Consider the following 15,659-nt stretch of genomic DNA (forward strand, 5'->3'; position numbering starts at 1 on the left):
ACACTGAACACATGTCCATGTGCTTCACTGAGACAGCGAGAGAACCCCATCACCCACAAGCACACTGAACACATGTCCATGTGCTTCACTGAGGCAGCGAGAGAACCCCATCACCCACAAGCACACTGAACACATGTCCATGTGCTTCACTGAGACAGCGAGAGAACCCCATCACCCACAAGCACACTGAACACATGTCCATGTGCTTCACTGAGGCAGCGAGAGAACACCATCACCCACAAGCACACTGAACACATGTCCATGTGCTTCACTGAGACAGCGAGAGAACCCCATCACCCACAAGCACACTGAACACATGTCCATGTGCTTCACTGAGGCAGCGAGAGAACCCCATCACCCACAAGCACACTGAACACATGTCCATGTGCTTCACTGAGACAGCGAGAGAACCCCATCACCCACAAGCACACTGAACACAGAGCACTGGGCTTGTTCCTCTCTGTGTGACGATCAGACACCAATGCAATAGCACGGGTCCTATTGATTAAAAACTCCCTTCGAAATGACTTGCCTTTTTATTCCTGTTGCTCTTCTCCCAGTTTCCACAGATGCTGGTTTTGGAAAGCAGCTGCCACGGTATTTTAGTTTGTGGACAGGCTTGTGTCGGATCCGCCTCCGGCTCATACTGTATGTGCTGATCTTTAAACATGTTTCAGGGAGGGAAGGACAAGGGGCACCACAGTGACAGAAATCACAGCTGCATTTCTGCAGTATGGGAGAGCTGCATTGAATAACTGCAGACAGGTTAGGAAGAGAATGCACAGGCTTCCTGTCTCAGTTATACCAAAGCATTTCTGTTAGTCTGTACAGTGCAGTGAGAGGACAGGAGGGTCCTAGGTACTGTCACTGGGAGAGCCATGTTGAGGTGACCCAGGGGCAATCATTCAATTATTACATATATATATATATATATATATATATATATATATATATATATATATATATATATATATATATATATATGTAAGCATGGTCCGGCTGTGCTGTACAAAAATAAAGTTATTATTATTATTATTATTATTATTATTATTATTATTATTATTATTATTATTATTATTATTATTATTATTATTATTAATATAAAAAGCATGGTCAAGCTGTGCACTCAGTGACCGAAGGGGATATCATATACTCTATATGTACACGCTATGTGTCTTTTTTGATAGTAATCTGAAATTGTAGGATATCGTATGATACACCTCCTGTCACTGAACTGAAATGTCACGTTACATCCACCAGAGGGAGATCTAGACACAGGGTTCTGTGCCTGCCATGCTACTGGGGAATCGGTGTGTCAGAAACTGCTTGACCAAATGTATAATCATGTGGAAAGCGGTGCTGCTACTTAAAGACGAACGAACATCCTTAAAAAGGATCTAGAGCAGGGCTTCTCAAACCCGGTCCTGGGGACCCTGTGCCTGCTGCTTTTCATTCCAGCTGAGCACTCACTTACTTAACTAAACCCTTAACTGAACTAATCATTTGCTTAATTAGGCCTTTTTAATTGTTTTCACCTCTTAAGCAGTTCCAGGGTTCAAGTTACTTATAAAATGTTAAATCTAACTTGAAATCTGCAATTGAGAGCTCAGCTGGAAAGAAAACCAGCAGCCACAGGGGGTTGATATTCCTGAACAGTGTGTGCGTGTGCGTGTCCGTGTGTGCGTGTCAGTGTGTGTGTGTGTGCGTGTCAGTGTGTGTGTGTGACCGTGCGTGCCAGGGTGTGCGTTCATGTGTGTGCGTGTGTGTGTGAGCGTGTCAGTGTGCGTATGCGTGCCAGGGTGTGCGTGCATGTGTGTGTGTCAGTGTGTGTGTGCGTGTGTGCGTGCGTGTCAGTGTGTGCGTGTCAGTGTGTGTGTGTGTGCGTGCGTGCATGTCTGCGTGTCAGTGTGTGTGTGCGTGTGTGCATGCGTGTCAGTGTGTGCACGTCAGTGCGTGTCAGCGTGTGTGTGCGTGTCAGTGTGCGTGTCAGCGTGTGTGTGTGCGTTTGTGTGCATGTCAGTGTGCGTGTCAGGGTGTGCATGTCAGTGTGAGTGTCAGCATGTGTGTGTGCATGTCAGTGTGCGTGTCAGGGTGTGCGTGTCAGGGTGTGTGCGTGTGGTCTCAGCATCCTTGTTTCATTGCGCTGGTTTTGTTTGTGTTTGCCTGGGGGAGGGGTGCACATTCATGGCTTGTTCTGACACACGAGGATGTGGAACACGTCTCCAGGTCTGATGAGTCAGAAGCACTTCTATTCTGGGCTGTAAAGATGAAGAGGTGGACAAGCCATGGCACAGAAAAGCAAAAGAAACGATGAAACACGTAAACTACCCCCCGCCCCCCTCCGTTAGGCAGGAATCTGCTTGTGATTCATTTGACAAAAAGCATTTCTAGCAGCACAAGTAAACATTTAGAAATACATGCCGAGGATCAGATGCCTTTTGAGTAACAGCACAGAGTTCAAGGGGGGGATTCAAACAGACCATGCCCTTTTAATTAAAGAGTAGGGCTTTCCCAGTCCTATAGGGCCGGGCAGGGAGCTGTGTGTGTGCGTGTGCGTGTAGGGGGGAGGTATCCTCTCTTGTTAGTTAGCGAGGTGCTGGAACATGAGGAGGCTCTAGCTTGTTGTGTGTGTTTGTGTGTGTGTGTGTGTGTGTGTCTGTGTGTGTGTGTGTGTGTGTGTGTGTGTGTGTGTGTGTGTGTAGGGGGGAGGTACCCTCTCTTGTTAGTTAGCGAGGTGCTGGAACATGAGGAGGCTCTAGTTTGTTGTGTGTGTGTGTGTGTGTGTGTAGGGGGGAGGTACCCTCTCTTGTTAGTTAGCGAGGTGCTGGAACATGAGGAGGCTCTAGTTTGTTGTGTCCAGCCTCTTGCTTGTTTCTTGGAACTGTCTTTCTTTTTGACATCACAGAGCTCCAGTCGTGAGATATGCTGCTATCAGCAATGCACACTCTTCTGCTCTGCCCTGCAGTCATAAACACGGCTCTGTGGGAGATGTAGCCCAGCAGAGGGGCGCTTCCATGCAAGATCCTGGGCAACTAGGGAGGGAAAACAAAGGGAGAAGCATTTTAAAGAGGTAAGCTGCAAATACCTTCATTTCTGCTGTGAAAATTGAGAAAGTATACAAGACTGATTGCTGGGACTGTCTGCTTTCTAGACTTATCTGACAGCATAGTCCCATCTGCCTTCACTGTCTCCATGTGCTGTGCTGTTACTCTGCGGAGACTTCACTGGGTGTCATGTGAGGTGCTCTACTCATGTGCACTGTTGGGTATATTATTTAGTTCTCATTGTCTTGTAATGTGAGACGTTTTGTTCACGGTTAGTTTTTTAGGATTCATCTAAATGCTAGATGAGAGCAGCACCAGTAAATAATGCTACTTTTTTTTAACTAAAATATATTTAAAGATGAATTTATACAGATCTAACCGTGTGTAATGAGAGGCTCTGAAGATTATTAACAAGGAACAATAGCATTGTAATGACGTGACTCGGAGGACACAGTAATAAAGAGGTGATTCTAAGGGTTGTATTGCTATAGCCCGGTACTATTATTAATTACTGTCTAATGATGTTCAGGACATAACTCTGTAGACAGAATGCAGACAGGCTCAAAGCTCTGACTGCGATCACCTCAGAATGATCAGGACACAGCAACCCTGGAGTCTTTATTCCAACACTGTATCTACAGTAACTCATGTGTTTATATAATTGATGAACAAGTCATGGATGTCTCACTCAGATGCACATGGTTTTAATCATATAGGGTCTTGAGTAAATGTTCACTGGTTTTCAGCAGGGAAACCTCGCTTCTACCACAGTTCTGTAAAGTGTTAGGAAATGTTTGCTCGGGATGTTTAAAGTGTTGCTCCCTCTTGCCTGGTGTCTACCTTCCTTCCTACACTCCTGTGATTCTGGCTTTTGTCAAAGCTTGTTTTTGTCTTTATCCTCAGTGTCATTTCTTGCAGAAAGGAGAAAAAAAACACCCTTCAGCTGCACAACTAGCAATAAATAAGCATGGTGGTGTAATGTACTGTTACCAAGCAACGAGCAATGTTCCATTTCCATTTAACCAGTCATTTAAATAGCTTCTATTTGATCAATGCGCTGTGCACAGTGAAACGATTCTGCAGGTGTACTGCTGGTCCTTGAGGCTGTGAATGTGCAGGAAAGGGATTTGCAGTGTTTCATACCCTTTAAGGTTGTGCTGGTTGCCTTTGATTCTAATGTTCTGCTCAGGACTGTAAGCTCTTCCCATTTCGTTCCACGGATCCCTCCCACAGTAGAGGTGATAACCTGCATGTTCATGTAATAACCAGGCTGGTGCCCAGGAGCCCTGTGTGTTCTGTCTCCTGGTCTGGATGGGTCTCTGTAGCTCGGATGTGTTTAGCAGACCCCCTTGCCCCTCTGATAACCCTGCTGAGCCCAGGTGGCCTCTCCCTCAAATCCAACATGGAAGGCCACCGGGATTAGGGTCAGGGGAAGCATTCTTCACTTGAGAAGTGCCTGTGGAAAATCCATGGGTTCCAGCAAGTGAAACACTTATTCCTAAATACAGATCCCTGCTAGCGCTGTCCTAAAGCCCTAGTGTGAATACCACAGCACGGTACTGGCACATGAACCACAGATAGGGTCGCAATTACAAAAAGAAAAACTACAGCAACAGCGACTTCAAGTTTAACATGAATGCAGAATGATCACATTTTATTTTGCCCCCATGAAACAACTGTTACTGAGTGTAGATTATAAACAGGATGTCTGATGGAACTGGGGATTACCAAACTGCACTGAATCCGTAACAGGGCCATTCAAGGCAAGTGCCAAGGGTCTGTGGATTTTAACTCAATCAGAACCAGGCAGAGTGTGGCTGAGTTCACTTCTGTTACGATAAACGCCTAATAATGTTAAGAATATTTATTCAAAATGAGTCTTACATGAATGCATATCCGTATTATTCACAGGGATTAGTCCCATAGCTATCCACTGCATTGCTCAAATGCCCCAGCACTGAAAAACTGTCTGACTGGTCAACATGACTGAGTCAAGCAACAAGCTGCTAAAAACAAAGCTGCACGAGGCTCTCCATGTGAGAGTAAGAGTCCACACAGAGCAGCCTGAGAGGCACAGAAACCCGACGCTCGGGCAGCATCTGTTAATCTTCTTGGACACAAATGGGACCAGAGAGAGGAGTCGGGTTCCATGGAGCTGAATTCCGATGGGAGCTAAAACAGGAGTCGGGACAGAGCTGGAGAGTCAGAGAGAGGCTGAGTGATTAGAAAACCAGGGAGTGCAGAGCTGGAGAGTCAGAGAGAGGCTGAGTGATTAGAAAACCAGGGAGTGCAGAGCTGGAGAGTCAGAGAGAGAAACCAGGGAGTGCAGAGCTGGAGAGTCAGAGAGAGGCTGAGTGATTAGAAAACCAGGGAGTGCAGAGCTGGAGAGTCAGAGAGAGAAACCAGGGAGTGCAGAGCTGGAGAGTCAGAGAGAGGCTGAGTGATTAGAAAACCAGGGAGTGCAGAGCTGGAGAGAGAGAGCGAGAGAAACCAGGGAGTGCAGAGCTGGAGAGTCAGAGAGAGAAACCAGGGAGTGCAGAGCTGGAGAGAGAGAGAGAAACCAGGGAGTGCAGAGCTGGAGAGTCAGAGAGAGAAACCAGGGAGTGCAGAGCTGGAGAGTCAGCCTAGAAACTATCAAGGTATTGAGAAGAGGAGATGACCACAGCAGAGCTCGACCAACACTTGAAACACTTGTGAGAAACAGAAGACCCTCAAAGTCACAGTCCAGTGTGCGTTCGTTCACAGAATGCCCGTGTGAATAGGGATTGAGAATACTCAGCACGTACCGAATGCTATATGACTGATGAGTGATCAAGGAGCAATGACAAGTAAAGAAGACCACACACATCCTGTTCATGATCCCTGCATGGCAGGGCTGAAACGTCTATCTTGACCTAACATGTGCTGCAGCAGAGCACACAGAAAAGCTGTTTGTGTTTATAAGATAGCAAGCGCAGGGCTCAGCAAGGCGTTGCCATGGCAATGGAAAACATGGGATCTTTTTTTTTTGTGGTAAACTATTTTGGTAAAAGAGTAGTGTGAGGACGGGGTTCTCATTTCAAGGCAGTTGAAACTGAACTAAATAATCAAAATACGAAGAAGCGCCACAAATGCAAATAAAACCTGCCCCCTGCCTATGTGCATGACTGGGGGGGCTTTGAGTTCCAGCCATGGTATAATCTGCACCTCTCATGTAAAGCACTACCCTATCAAAACACCACAGAACAGTGTGACCCAAGTACTGTACACGTTCACCCTTGTATATGCATGCAGTAAAACACACAGGCATTCTCTAGATGCTGGGAAAAGGGCACGCACACAACACACCCGCGTTATTATTAGTACCGTCAAGGAGTTTACGGTAAGCTTTGAAAAAGCAGGCTCTGCAGCTTATAACTGTTCAGTTCATATCCCTGGAGCTTGGTTGCTTTAAAGCATTTCAAATTCTGTAGCAAAGCTGTTATCTGAACATGTGCAGCAGCTTAGGATACTTCAACATACTTACAGAAACTTCACAAAGCAACACTGAAGAAATGAACTATTAAAAAACAATTGAGCACAGCAGAGACGTTGCAGAGAGCTGCAGGCTTTTCCCTGGAATCGCCTCTAAGGGCAGGAAACACAAGTTAAAATGTGTCATTCATTCTCTGGATGCTTGACAGCTACGAGTTACCCGGTCTTCAGAGATTATACAATCGTTTTACTTAATGAAGCTGGGTAACCTTTTGCAGCTGGGCTGTCGGAGGTAAGCTTAAAGTGCCACAGATGTGATTTAAAAGAAAAACACATTAGCTCCGAGCAGCTGAAGTTCTGAATGAACTCTCTGCTGTTCGCGTCTTTCAGTGTCAGACCTCTTGAGGGCTATTTCACACCTCAAGCATGTTTTTATATTGCAGAACATTAAGCAGGAGGCATTGAGTGTTTAGAAAGTATTTATCGTCTTTTTTGCTAAATCGCTCCTAGTTTGCCCATCTTAGGGTATTGAAATTTGTTCGTAGAAAAACGTAAGAGTATGTAAGATTTGATAAGTGACGTGCTCATTTATTTTATTTGATATGTTTTAATTGATTTTAGCCATGGATATCTGGCTGCAAGTCCTTTTGATTCAGTGTGCAGTGCCATCACAAACAATGCTTTGGCTGCTGCTTTGAGTTCTGTTTTACTCTCAGATGAAACGCTGCTTGCCGCTAAACTAGGACCCCCCTAGAAGTATGTAATAAAAACAAACACTGTCTTCAAATAACAGTAAAGTGCAGGTCCGATGAACTTCATGTCGTGCAGAATTATTTGTCATGTGGCACCATATCAGTAGCATTCTTGACGGAATCTGATTTTGCATTAAAATGGGATTCATTCTTTTCTAAGTTCATGAACCAGGAGAACTGGCAGCCACACATAATGGCATGCCGTGATTTGCAATGTAATGATCACGAGGGCCTTTGATGCCACAGCTGTCGTGTCAGCGGGAGTCAGGATTTAAATAAAAGAAAAAAGCTACGTCTTTGAAAGCAGTATTACCTGTGTATGAGGGTCAGTGTTTGCTAGCAGCGCGGGTTCCGTTTGTCCAGGAATCCCTTGGAAACAAGATGCTTAGTGAAATGAATAAGCAAAACAATCTCACTTTCATGGTAATGTCTTGTAGATCGTAATGAAAATAGCAGAGCATTGTATACCTCTGCCAAAAATACTACAGCCCACCCAATTGTGTTCTATGTTTTTACACTGGGGTGTATAAAAATGCCTTGCCCTTTTCTACAAGACAGCGAAGCACAATGTTCCTCTCTGGATGCTTTGGCCCTGATACCTTGTATCTCATTATGCACGGCAAACACTCACAACAGGAAATGCTTGGAAAGTATAATCAATACAAATACCAGGAATCAGACATAAAAATCAATACAGAGACCAGGAATCAGACATAAGAATCGATACAGAGACCAGGAATCAGACATAAGAATCGATACAGAGACCAGGAATCAGACATAAGAATCGATACAGAGACCAGGAATCAGACATAAAAATCGATACAGAGACCAGGAATCAGACATAAGAATCGATACAGAGACCAGGAATCAGACATAAGAATCAAAGGAACAATTCGAAGAGTGTGAAGTATTCTAATCCTGCCACATGGGATGCAAATCGTCAGATGTAAAATCACATAACTTGTAGATTATTCTGAAATGTTGGAAGCTCATTGATTTTGACTTCTTTCAAATTCACTTTGTAACAATGATGCCCTCGTTCTGCATGTTATTACATTAGAGCAGCAGAACGTTCTCCTATCAGATCCACTTTGTAACAATGATGCCCTCGTTCTGCATGTTATTACATTAGAGCAGCAGAACGTTCTCCTATCAGATCCACTTTGTAACAATGATGCCCTCGTTCTGCATGTTATTACATTAGAGCAGCAGAACGTTCTCCTATCAGATCCACTTTGTAACAATGATGCAATGATGAAGGTGTACCAGAAAAACAAACCCCCCACACTTTCATTGTTAGTTTCAGTGTCTTTCTTTTTTAACAATTCTTTTATCTGTGGCTTCCAGACTGCCCCCCCTCCCTTCAGCAGGGGGAGGTTATGAGAAGTGATTATACTGACAGGTCTCAGCGGTACAGTTGTTTCTTTAGCGTAGGTGACCGCAATCAGAACAAATCTTAAACAAATACACAATGATTAACAATTCAGAAGAGTCACATTGTATCTGAAACTAATCAAAAGAAGGATCTGTTTTCATGCCAATCAGTCTGTATATTTAACAAGGTAAATCCGGAATCTTCGCTTCCATTATATAAGGACGCCTGGGAGAACAGATTAAGAACGGTACATATTTTCTGAACACTTTCCAAAGTAAAGAAAGCAGAATAAATTAAGCAGAACCAAAATGTGAAGCATTCCAACAATGTTATACGAGCAGCCGGATACTTTGCATTGTATATTTTTTTAGAGAGTCCAGTTTACAACGCCAGTAACCCATAAATACTCCTTATAAAAAAGGGTCACCAAGATGGTGAGTCAGACACTAAAACAAGCTGCGGTTCTTCATGGGAATATTTAAGACAGCACACGTGGCACGTCAGTGGAGGTGTGAAGGACTTACAGCCCCAATATTGAGAATGTATTAAAGGAGATCTGGGGAAAGAATTCAATATCACATCAAGGAGCCTGTGATCTGCACACTGGCAGGTCTAAATACCACACGCCAATGTTAAACTCTGTATTAATACATCTGGGTTAATAATCAATCCCTGTCCCTGTTAACACAGTAAATGTGAATTCTCAATCCCTGTCCATGTTAACACAGTAAATGTGAATTCTCAATCCCTGTCCATGTTAACACAGTAAATGTGAATTCTCAATCCTTGTCCATGTTAACACAGTAAATGTGAATTCTCAATCCCTGTCCATGTTAGCACAGTAAATGTGAATTCTCAATCCTTGTCCATGTTAACACAGTAAATGTGAATTCTCAATCCCTGCCCCTGTTAACACAGTAAATGTGAATTCTCAATCCCTGTCCATGTTAGCACAGTAAATGTGAATTCTCAATCCCTGTCCCTGTTAACACAGTAAATGTGAATTCTCAATCCCTGCCCCTGTTAAAACAGTAAATGTGAATTCTCAATCCCTGTCCCTGTTAACACAGTAAATGTGAATTCTCAATCCCTGTCCATGTTAACACAGTAAATGTGAATTCTCAATCCCTGTCCATGTTAACACAGTAAATGTGAATTCTCAATCCCTGTCCATGTTAACACAGTAAATGCATGCAGCACATCACAAGATTCATCCTGTCTGTGTTCTCTGCCAGCCCTGCTAATCTCTTTACATCAAAGGGACGAGTGGTCATTTCTTTCTTTCTCTTTCTTTTCAGTTGTAGTTTTTAAAGAAGAAAGAAACCCTTTTCCAGACTCACTTTTCATTTGAGCGCCGAGTGAAATCCCTGTTTCATTTTCCTGTCAGCTGAACATCAGGGAATGCAATAGTTTGTAGCCAGCATCATTCATGGCAGTGCTCCAAGGGGTTTAAGCTCTCCCTGGGGGATGAATGTTAAAGTTCATTCATGACTAACCTCCTCCAGGGACAATCGCTTTTATGGAAAGGAGATATATTATAAGAAATAATAAGAGCAAGTCAAATATCCTCAGAGCTTTTACAAGTGTGTGTCTTTCTTGGTGCCAGGATCAAACACAGAGCTGCTATACTATATGTGCTTATTTATTAGCACGGATATGTTTTCTTTCACTGATTTTATAAAGCTTAGAAATGCAAGCTAGAGCTATGAAAAACAGAGAGAGCAGGCAACCTGATGTACAGAGGGAAGCATGTCAGTGATTCGAGGAGCAGCTTGCAGAACAGAAGGACTCTCTGCTGCAGTTGAAGGAGTAGAAGGAAGTGTAAGGACACGATAACAGACTACCTGAAACTACCTGGAAGACATGCTAAACTGAGGGCTCTCTCTCTCTAGTGATTTCATGACATGTTTGATAGAGCATGTGCTTCTTCAAAACTGTACCTCAGCCTCATTACTAAATAAATGAAACATATACAGGTTTTATTACCTGTATATACTGGACTTTAATCTGAGGGTGGATCTGTAGAAAAAAGAACATAAAGCTGCTAAATCAATCGATTTTACAGCAAGCATGCAGTCGCTCACCAGTGCATTAACCCTGCGTGTTTGTACTGCTGTAAGCTTACATGAGTGCTGATGGCTGTGTCAGCTGCGTTCTCCGCCCTGGGCTGCTTTGTAAATTAGATCAGTTCATCATCCATTAGCGAAACTAATTCAATAAAAAAGAATTCATCACAATTACAATCACACTCGATTACTGAGAACAGGGCCCTAGGTCAGAAAGCGAGGGGAACTCTCCTGGCTGGCTGCTTTGTGTTGACCAATGTTTTCCTTGAAAATAAACTCTGAACACCAGCCGGGTGGTCCCTGTCCAGAGGAGCGCAAGACATTCCTAAACATCTGTGTGAAACAGCAGGGCGATCCTCAGGAGTGCGGTCACAGCGCACTGTATTGCATGGTTCTAGAGCCGCACAGCTTACACTCTGAAATAAAACCAGATAAGAAACGCCATACCCGTGCTCAGAAAGGGTTATCCCAGCTCTTTAACACTTCCTGTACTGAAAATGCAAGTTATTTTAAAAATCTGTTCTATATTCATATGGAATGTCATTCTTTTGCCAACGGAATGGCAGAGAGCGCGGTAAATACCTCAGAGTATTAAATAATCACAAACGGTCGCTGTTGAACCTTGTCATTTTTTGAGGATGTGTCACCAAATATCGAATGCACAAGTGGCTGTTTATTTAATACATTTTGATGGTAGACTATGGCAAAAGCATACAGTGTGACAAGCAGAGAAAGCTATCATTGTTTAGTTTTCAATGCATGTTGCAGTTCTCATTGTTTAGTTTTCAATGCATGTTGCAGTTCTCATTGTTTAGTTTTCCATGCATGTTGCAGTTCTCATTGTTTAGTTTTCAATGCATGTTGCAGTTCTCATTGTTTAGTTTTCCATGCATGTTGCAGTTCTCATTGTTTAGTTTTCCATGCATGTTGCAGTTCTCATTGTTTAGAGTTTTCCATGCATGTTGCAGTTCTCATTGTTTAGTTTTCCATGCATGTTGCAGTTCTCATTGTTTAGTTTTCCATGCATGTTGCAGTTCTCATTGTTTAGTTTTCCATGCATGTTGCAGTTCTCATTGTTTAGTTTTCAATGCATGTTGCAGTTCTCATTGTTTAGTTTTCAATGCATGTTGCAGTTCTCATTGTTTAGAGTTTTCCATGCATGTTGCAGTTCTCATTATTTAGAGTTTTCAATGCATGTTGCAGTTCTCATTGTTTAGTTTTCCATGCATGTTGCAGTTCTCATTGTTTAGTTTTCCATGCATGTTGCAGTTCTCATTGTTTAGTTTTCAATGCATGTTGCAGTTCTCATTGTTTAGTTTTCAATGCATGTTGCAGTTCTCATTGTTTAGAGTTTTCCATGCATGTTGCAGTTCTCATTATTTAGAGTTTTCAATGCATGTTGCAGTTCTCATTGTTTAGTTTTCAATGTATGTTGCTATTTTCATTGTTTTTTTCTTTCTCATGACAACAGAAGCTTTCATTAGCAACATTAATTTCACCTGCTGTATACCTTGCTTTTCTTTATAATGAACTCATTTTCCATTGCAGACAGTAACCATTCAACCGTAAGGAACTGCCTTCCACATGACACACAAACGTGTGTGACCTTTAACATACACAGTGGAAGCTTATAGTGCAAAAAAAGCAAGCTGGACTTCAATGTGTTTTATTACGTGACATCCTGGTCACTTTTCAAATAAAGATGAATGGACGTTGCAGATTATACAAAGGTTCATGGTGACACTGCTAATGATTTTATTGGCTCCAGGCTGTTTAACGGCGTGTAAATATTTACCAGACTGGGGGGCTGTTTGGAGGATCACAGCGGTTTAATTACCCGACTCTCCCCATCCTCGTCCCGTTTGGGACTATGCTTGTAAATAAATCCAACTCTGAAGAAAAAAAACTGTCTGGGAGCAACACAAAAACTAAACTAAATAAAGAAAACGAGACAGAGCAACATTACGCATACTAGCTAAGACCTTTATTGTCAAAATAATGTAACAGTTACAGATTCAACACTTACAGTAATGCTTTCTGCAGGCATCTGTGACGTGCATCACTGCCGGAGTCCGCGCTACCGGTCCTGGGATATCAATCAGCTTCCAAACCCAGCTCCGCACCTCATCCCCGGGGAGTCTGTCTTCAACCCCCCCTCCCAGCTCGCACCTCATCCCGGGGGTACTCCCCCCAACAAGAAATAACAGAGTGCAAAAACAGAGCTGTGACAGTTAGAAAAGGAGCCAGAATACTAATGTTTTGTGTAAGCAGAAGAACGTGTTGCAGTGGAATAAGTCATTCTCCCGCCTCAAGCAAATACCTATAAAAAGTCTAGACAGGGCTCGGATGTTTAAATTCACATGTTTCATATTTTGTGTGTTTGCTTATTACCCCACAACTCATAACTCATTTAAAAAGAAAAACCGCATCACCGCCAGCAGCCACACACACACACACACACGCTGCACGTCTCTCCACACGCCTTTATTTAAAACGGACCTGCCGTCTTCTCATTGCAGTGCCGTGTGTCTCAGTGGCGGAGCGCGAGTACCTGGCTGGGATGTCAGTGAAGCTGCGTTTCGTCTCGCCAGCAGAGGGCGGTGCAGTCAGCAGGAGTCGCTCGTTTGCTGGTTTCAGAGCGCTGCACGGCAGGAGAGCGCAGTGAGTATACACGGCACACCTGCTCCAAGCAGGTAGACACGCGGGGGAGAGCCAATCAAAACGATCAGCACCTGTGCTATGACGACGTTCCATCTTTTCATCTTTCTAGACACGCAATATATATATGCGTTGTGAATTTCAATTTAAGAGGTTTAATCATTGAAACGCAGGTGTTTGCCTCCGTCGGTAATGCAGAAAGACGTCCTCCTATGACTAGAAGTTTAATTGAATAGCGGACGAAGGAAATAAAGCTGGCAGCAAATCAAGGTTTGATATTCAAGGAACATCTGCAATGCGAAGCCAAACGTGTAGGCTGAACTGTATCCACCATGCTGATTGGAGAACAGATATTAAAATGTTCTGTTATGAGGTGCAGCGGTCTTTCCTGTGTAATGTTTTTACACAGGCACGATTGCTTAGTCTTTCGTGACCGGTAACGATAGGTATGCAAAGGGTCTAAAGCATTTAAAACACCCAGCTTTAGTTGCTAAGTGGGGCGATGTGGTCACAGCCTTCAGGGTGGAATAACAAATTGATCTTCTGCACGCTGATATAGACAGTATATAAGGAAGTTAAAATGCCACCTTCGAAATCGTATAGACTACAGCATTGTTATTAAAAGACAAAGGTATGCTAGCCTATACTGTGTGGATATTTTAGGACATGTTTCAACCCTTGCAGATTGAGGTTAGTTACAGTGGCGGTGGTGATGAGGGGATGTACTGGAAGGAAAGGAGAGTGAGTGACTGTCACTGTGTTTCCAAACCACACAGGACGCACATTTTAGACGTGCTTTTGTGACTGTTGAACACGCTGGACCTGTTTAGCTGGTGGTGGGAATACAATATTATAGACAAACATCAGTACTGCTAACCCCCTAACCCCTAACCCCTAACCCCTAACCCCCACCAGCATGTACAGTACGCGAGGCAAGTCTGTTACCTTAAAGTTTCAAAGCAGGACCATTTTTATTATGATGATTAACATCCCCCCCCCCCCTTTAGGGTGAGTTTGTAACGCATTTATTATATATGATCATTTCAATGTTTTGCTTAAAGGGAAAGCAATGTATAAATGTTCTGGACGCCCCTGTTTTAGTCTCTCTTCTCTCTGCAGATTCTACGCTGTGAGCAGCAGTTTAGTGAGCTCCAGGGTTAGGGTTTCTGGACGCCCCTGTTTTAGTCTCTCTTCTCTCTGCAGATTCTACGCTGTGAGCAGCAGTTCAGTGAGCTCCAGGGTTAGGGTTAGGGTTAGGGTTTCTGGACGCCCCTGTTTTAGTCTCTCTTCTCTCTGCAGATTCTACGCTGTGAGCAGCAGTTCAGTGAGGTCCAGGGTGCCCTCTGTGAAATCCATGCAGATGTACCCTGCCTCTAACATGGCAGGAAGCAGCCCTGAGCCCCAGCCGCTCCAGGTGGAGAAGATATTCCGAGCTCTGAAGAAAGGCTTGAAGTAAGAGCCCCTCCCTGTTCATAGGGGTGACATGCTTAGTCTTTACGTTACCTAGATAAGCCCATCATTCCTGTAGATAAAGCTGCAGCCGGGACCCTGTGTGCTGAATGCGCTTTGGCAGCGTTCACTGAGGAAACCTATTCTTCATGATTGTTCTGAGAGCATTTCAAACACTACAATGAAGCCAATAAACAGTCACACATTGTAAAGTGTGAATAATGCCCTGCACTCACACATCCACACCTAACCCAGGATCGTTGAGCTGCTCTGCACACACTGTGGGAACACCTGGGTTAATATCACATTCCAGCACGTTCATGTAGTATGAAGACCGCATGCTAGTTCTGTATCGTTCTTATTATGTGACTATTGAAAATAACCCGAGTCCAGGATCTCAGATGCTTCTTTTCCTGGCTGTTTTTTTTTGTTCTGTTTTGTTTAATTCCGTAGCTATCAGGTCATCTGAATGCTTTTTAAACAGCATGTATATCTATGTATGTATGTATATATATACAGTTTGTGTAGATACAGGTGCGCTGTGCTAACAGTCACTTTGTACAGATACACGACACTTCAAGATGAAAGTGCAGTAAGACTCTTTGTGTTGGATGCTAACAAGCCTGTATACATGCTAGCAGCTACATCAGTATACAGTGGCATTGTTATCTGATTGGAGGCATGATAAAAACAACAACAAATCAAAGGGTCCAAGGTTATACAATTCCCACCACACCAATCCAATACAATGCTGTCGTTAATGTATGCAAGCCACACCCTTCATCGAGGACAGCATTGTCACAAGCTGGCATTCACACAGTGGCAAACCCTTCATGCCTTTCACCAAGTAAGATCTGTTTGA

At 43.5% G+C, this 15,659-nt stretch overlaps 1 protein-coding gene across 1 annotated transcript in view; it reads left to right on the plus strand.

Annotated features, from left to right (window-relative positions):
- The first annotated feature begins 2,664 nt into the window (after positions 1–2,664).
- Positions 2,665–15,659, plus strand: part of LOC117432088 (RIPOR family member 3-like) — a 29,911-nt gene continuing 16,916 nt past the window's right edge. The window contains exons 1-3 of the mRNA XM_059003460.1: positions 2,665–3,070; positions 13,210–13,351; positions 14,648–14,800. Coding sequence (XP_058859443.1) covers positions 13,251–13,351; positions 14,648–14,800 — 254 coding nt within the window. The 5' untranslated portion in view covers positions 2,665–3,070; positions 13,210–13,250. The remainder of the gene's footprint in view (positions 3,071–13,209; positions 13,352–14,647; positions 14,801–15,659) is intronic.

Source organism: Acipenser ruthenus, chromosome 29, assembly GCF_902713425.1.
Source record: "Acipenser ruthenus chromosome 29, fAciRut3.2 maternal haplotype, whole genome shotgun sequence".
NCBI classification, from domain to species: Eukaryota; Metazoa; Chordata; class Actinopteri; order Acipenseriformes; family Acipenseridae; genus Acipenser; species Acipenser ruthenus.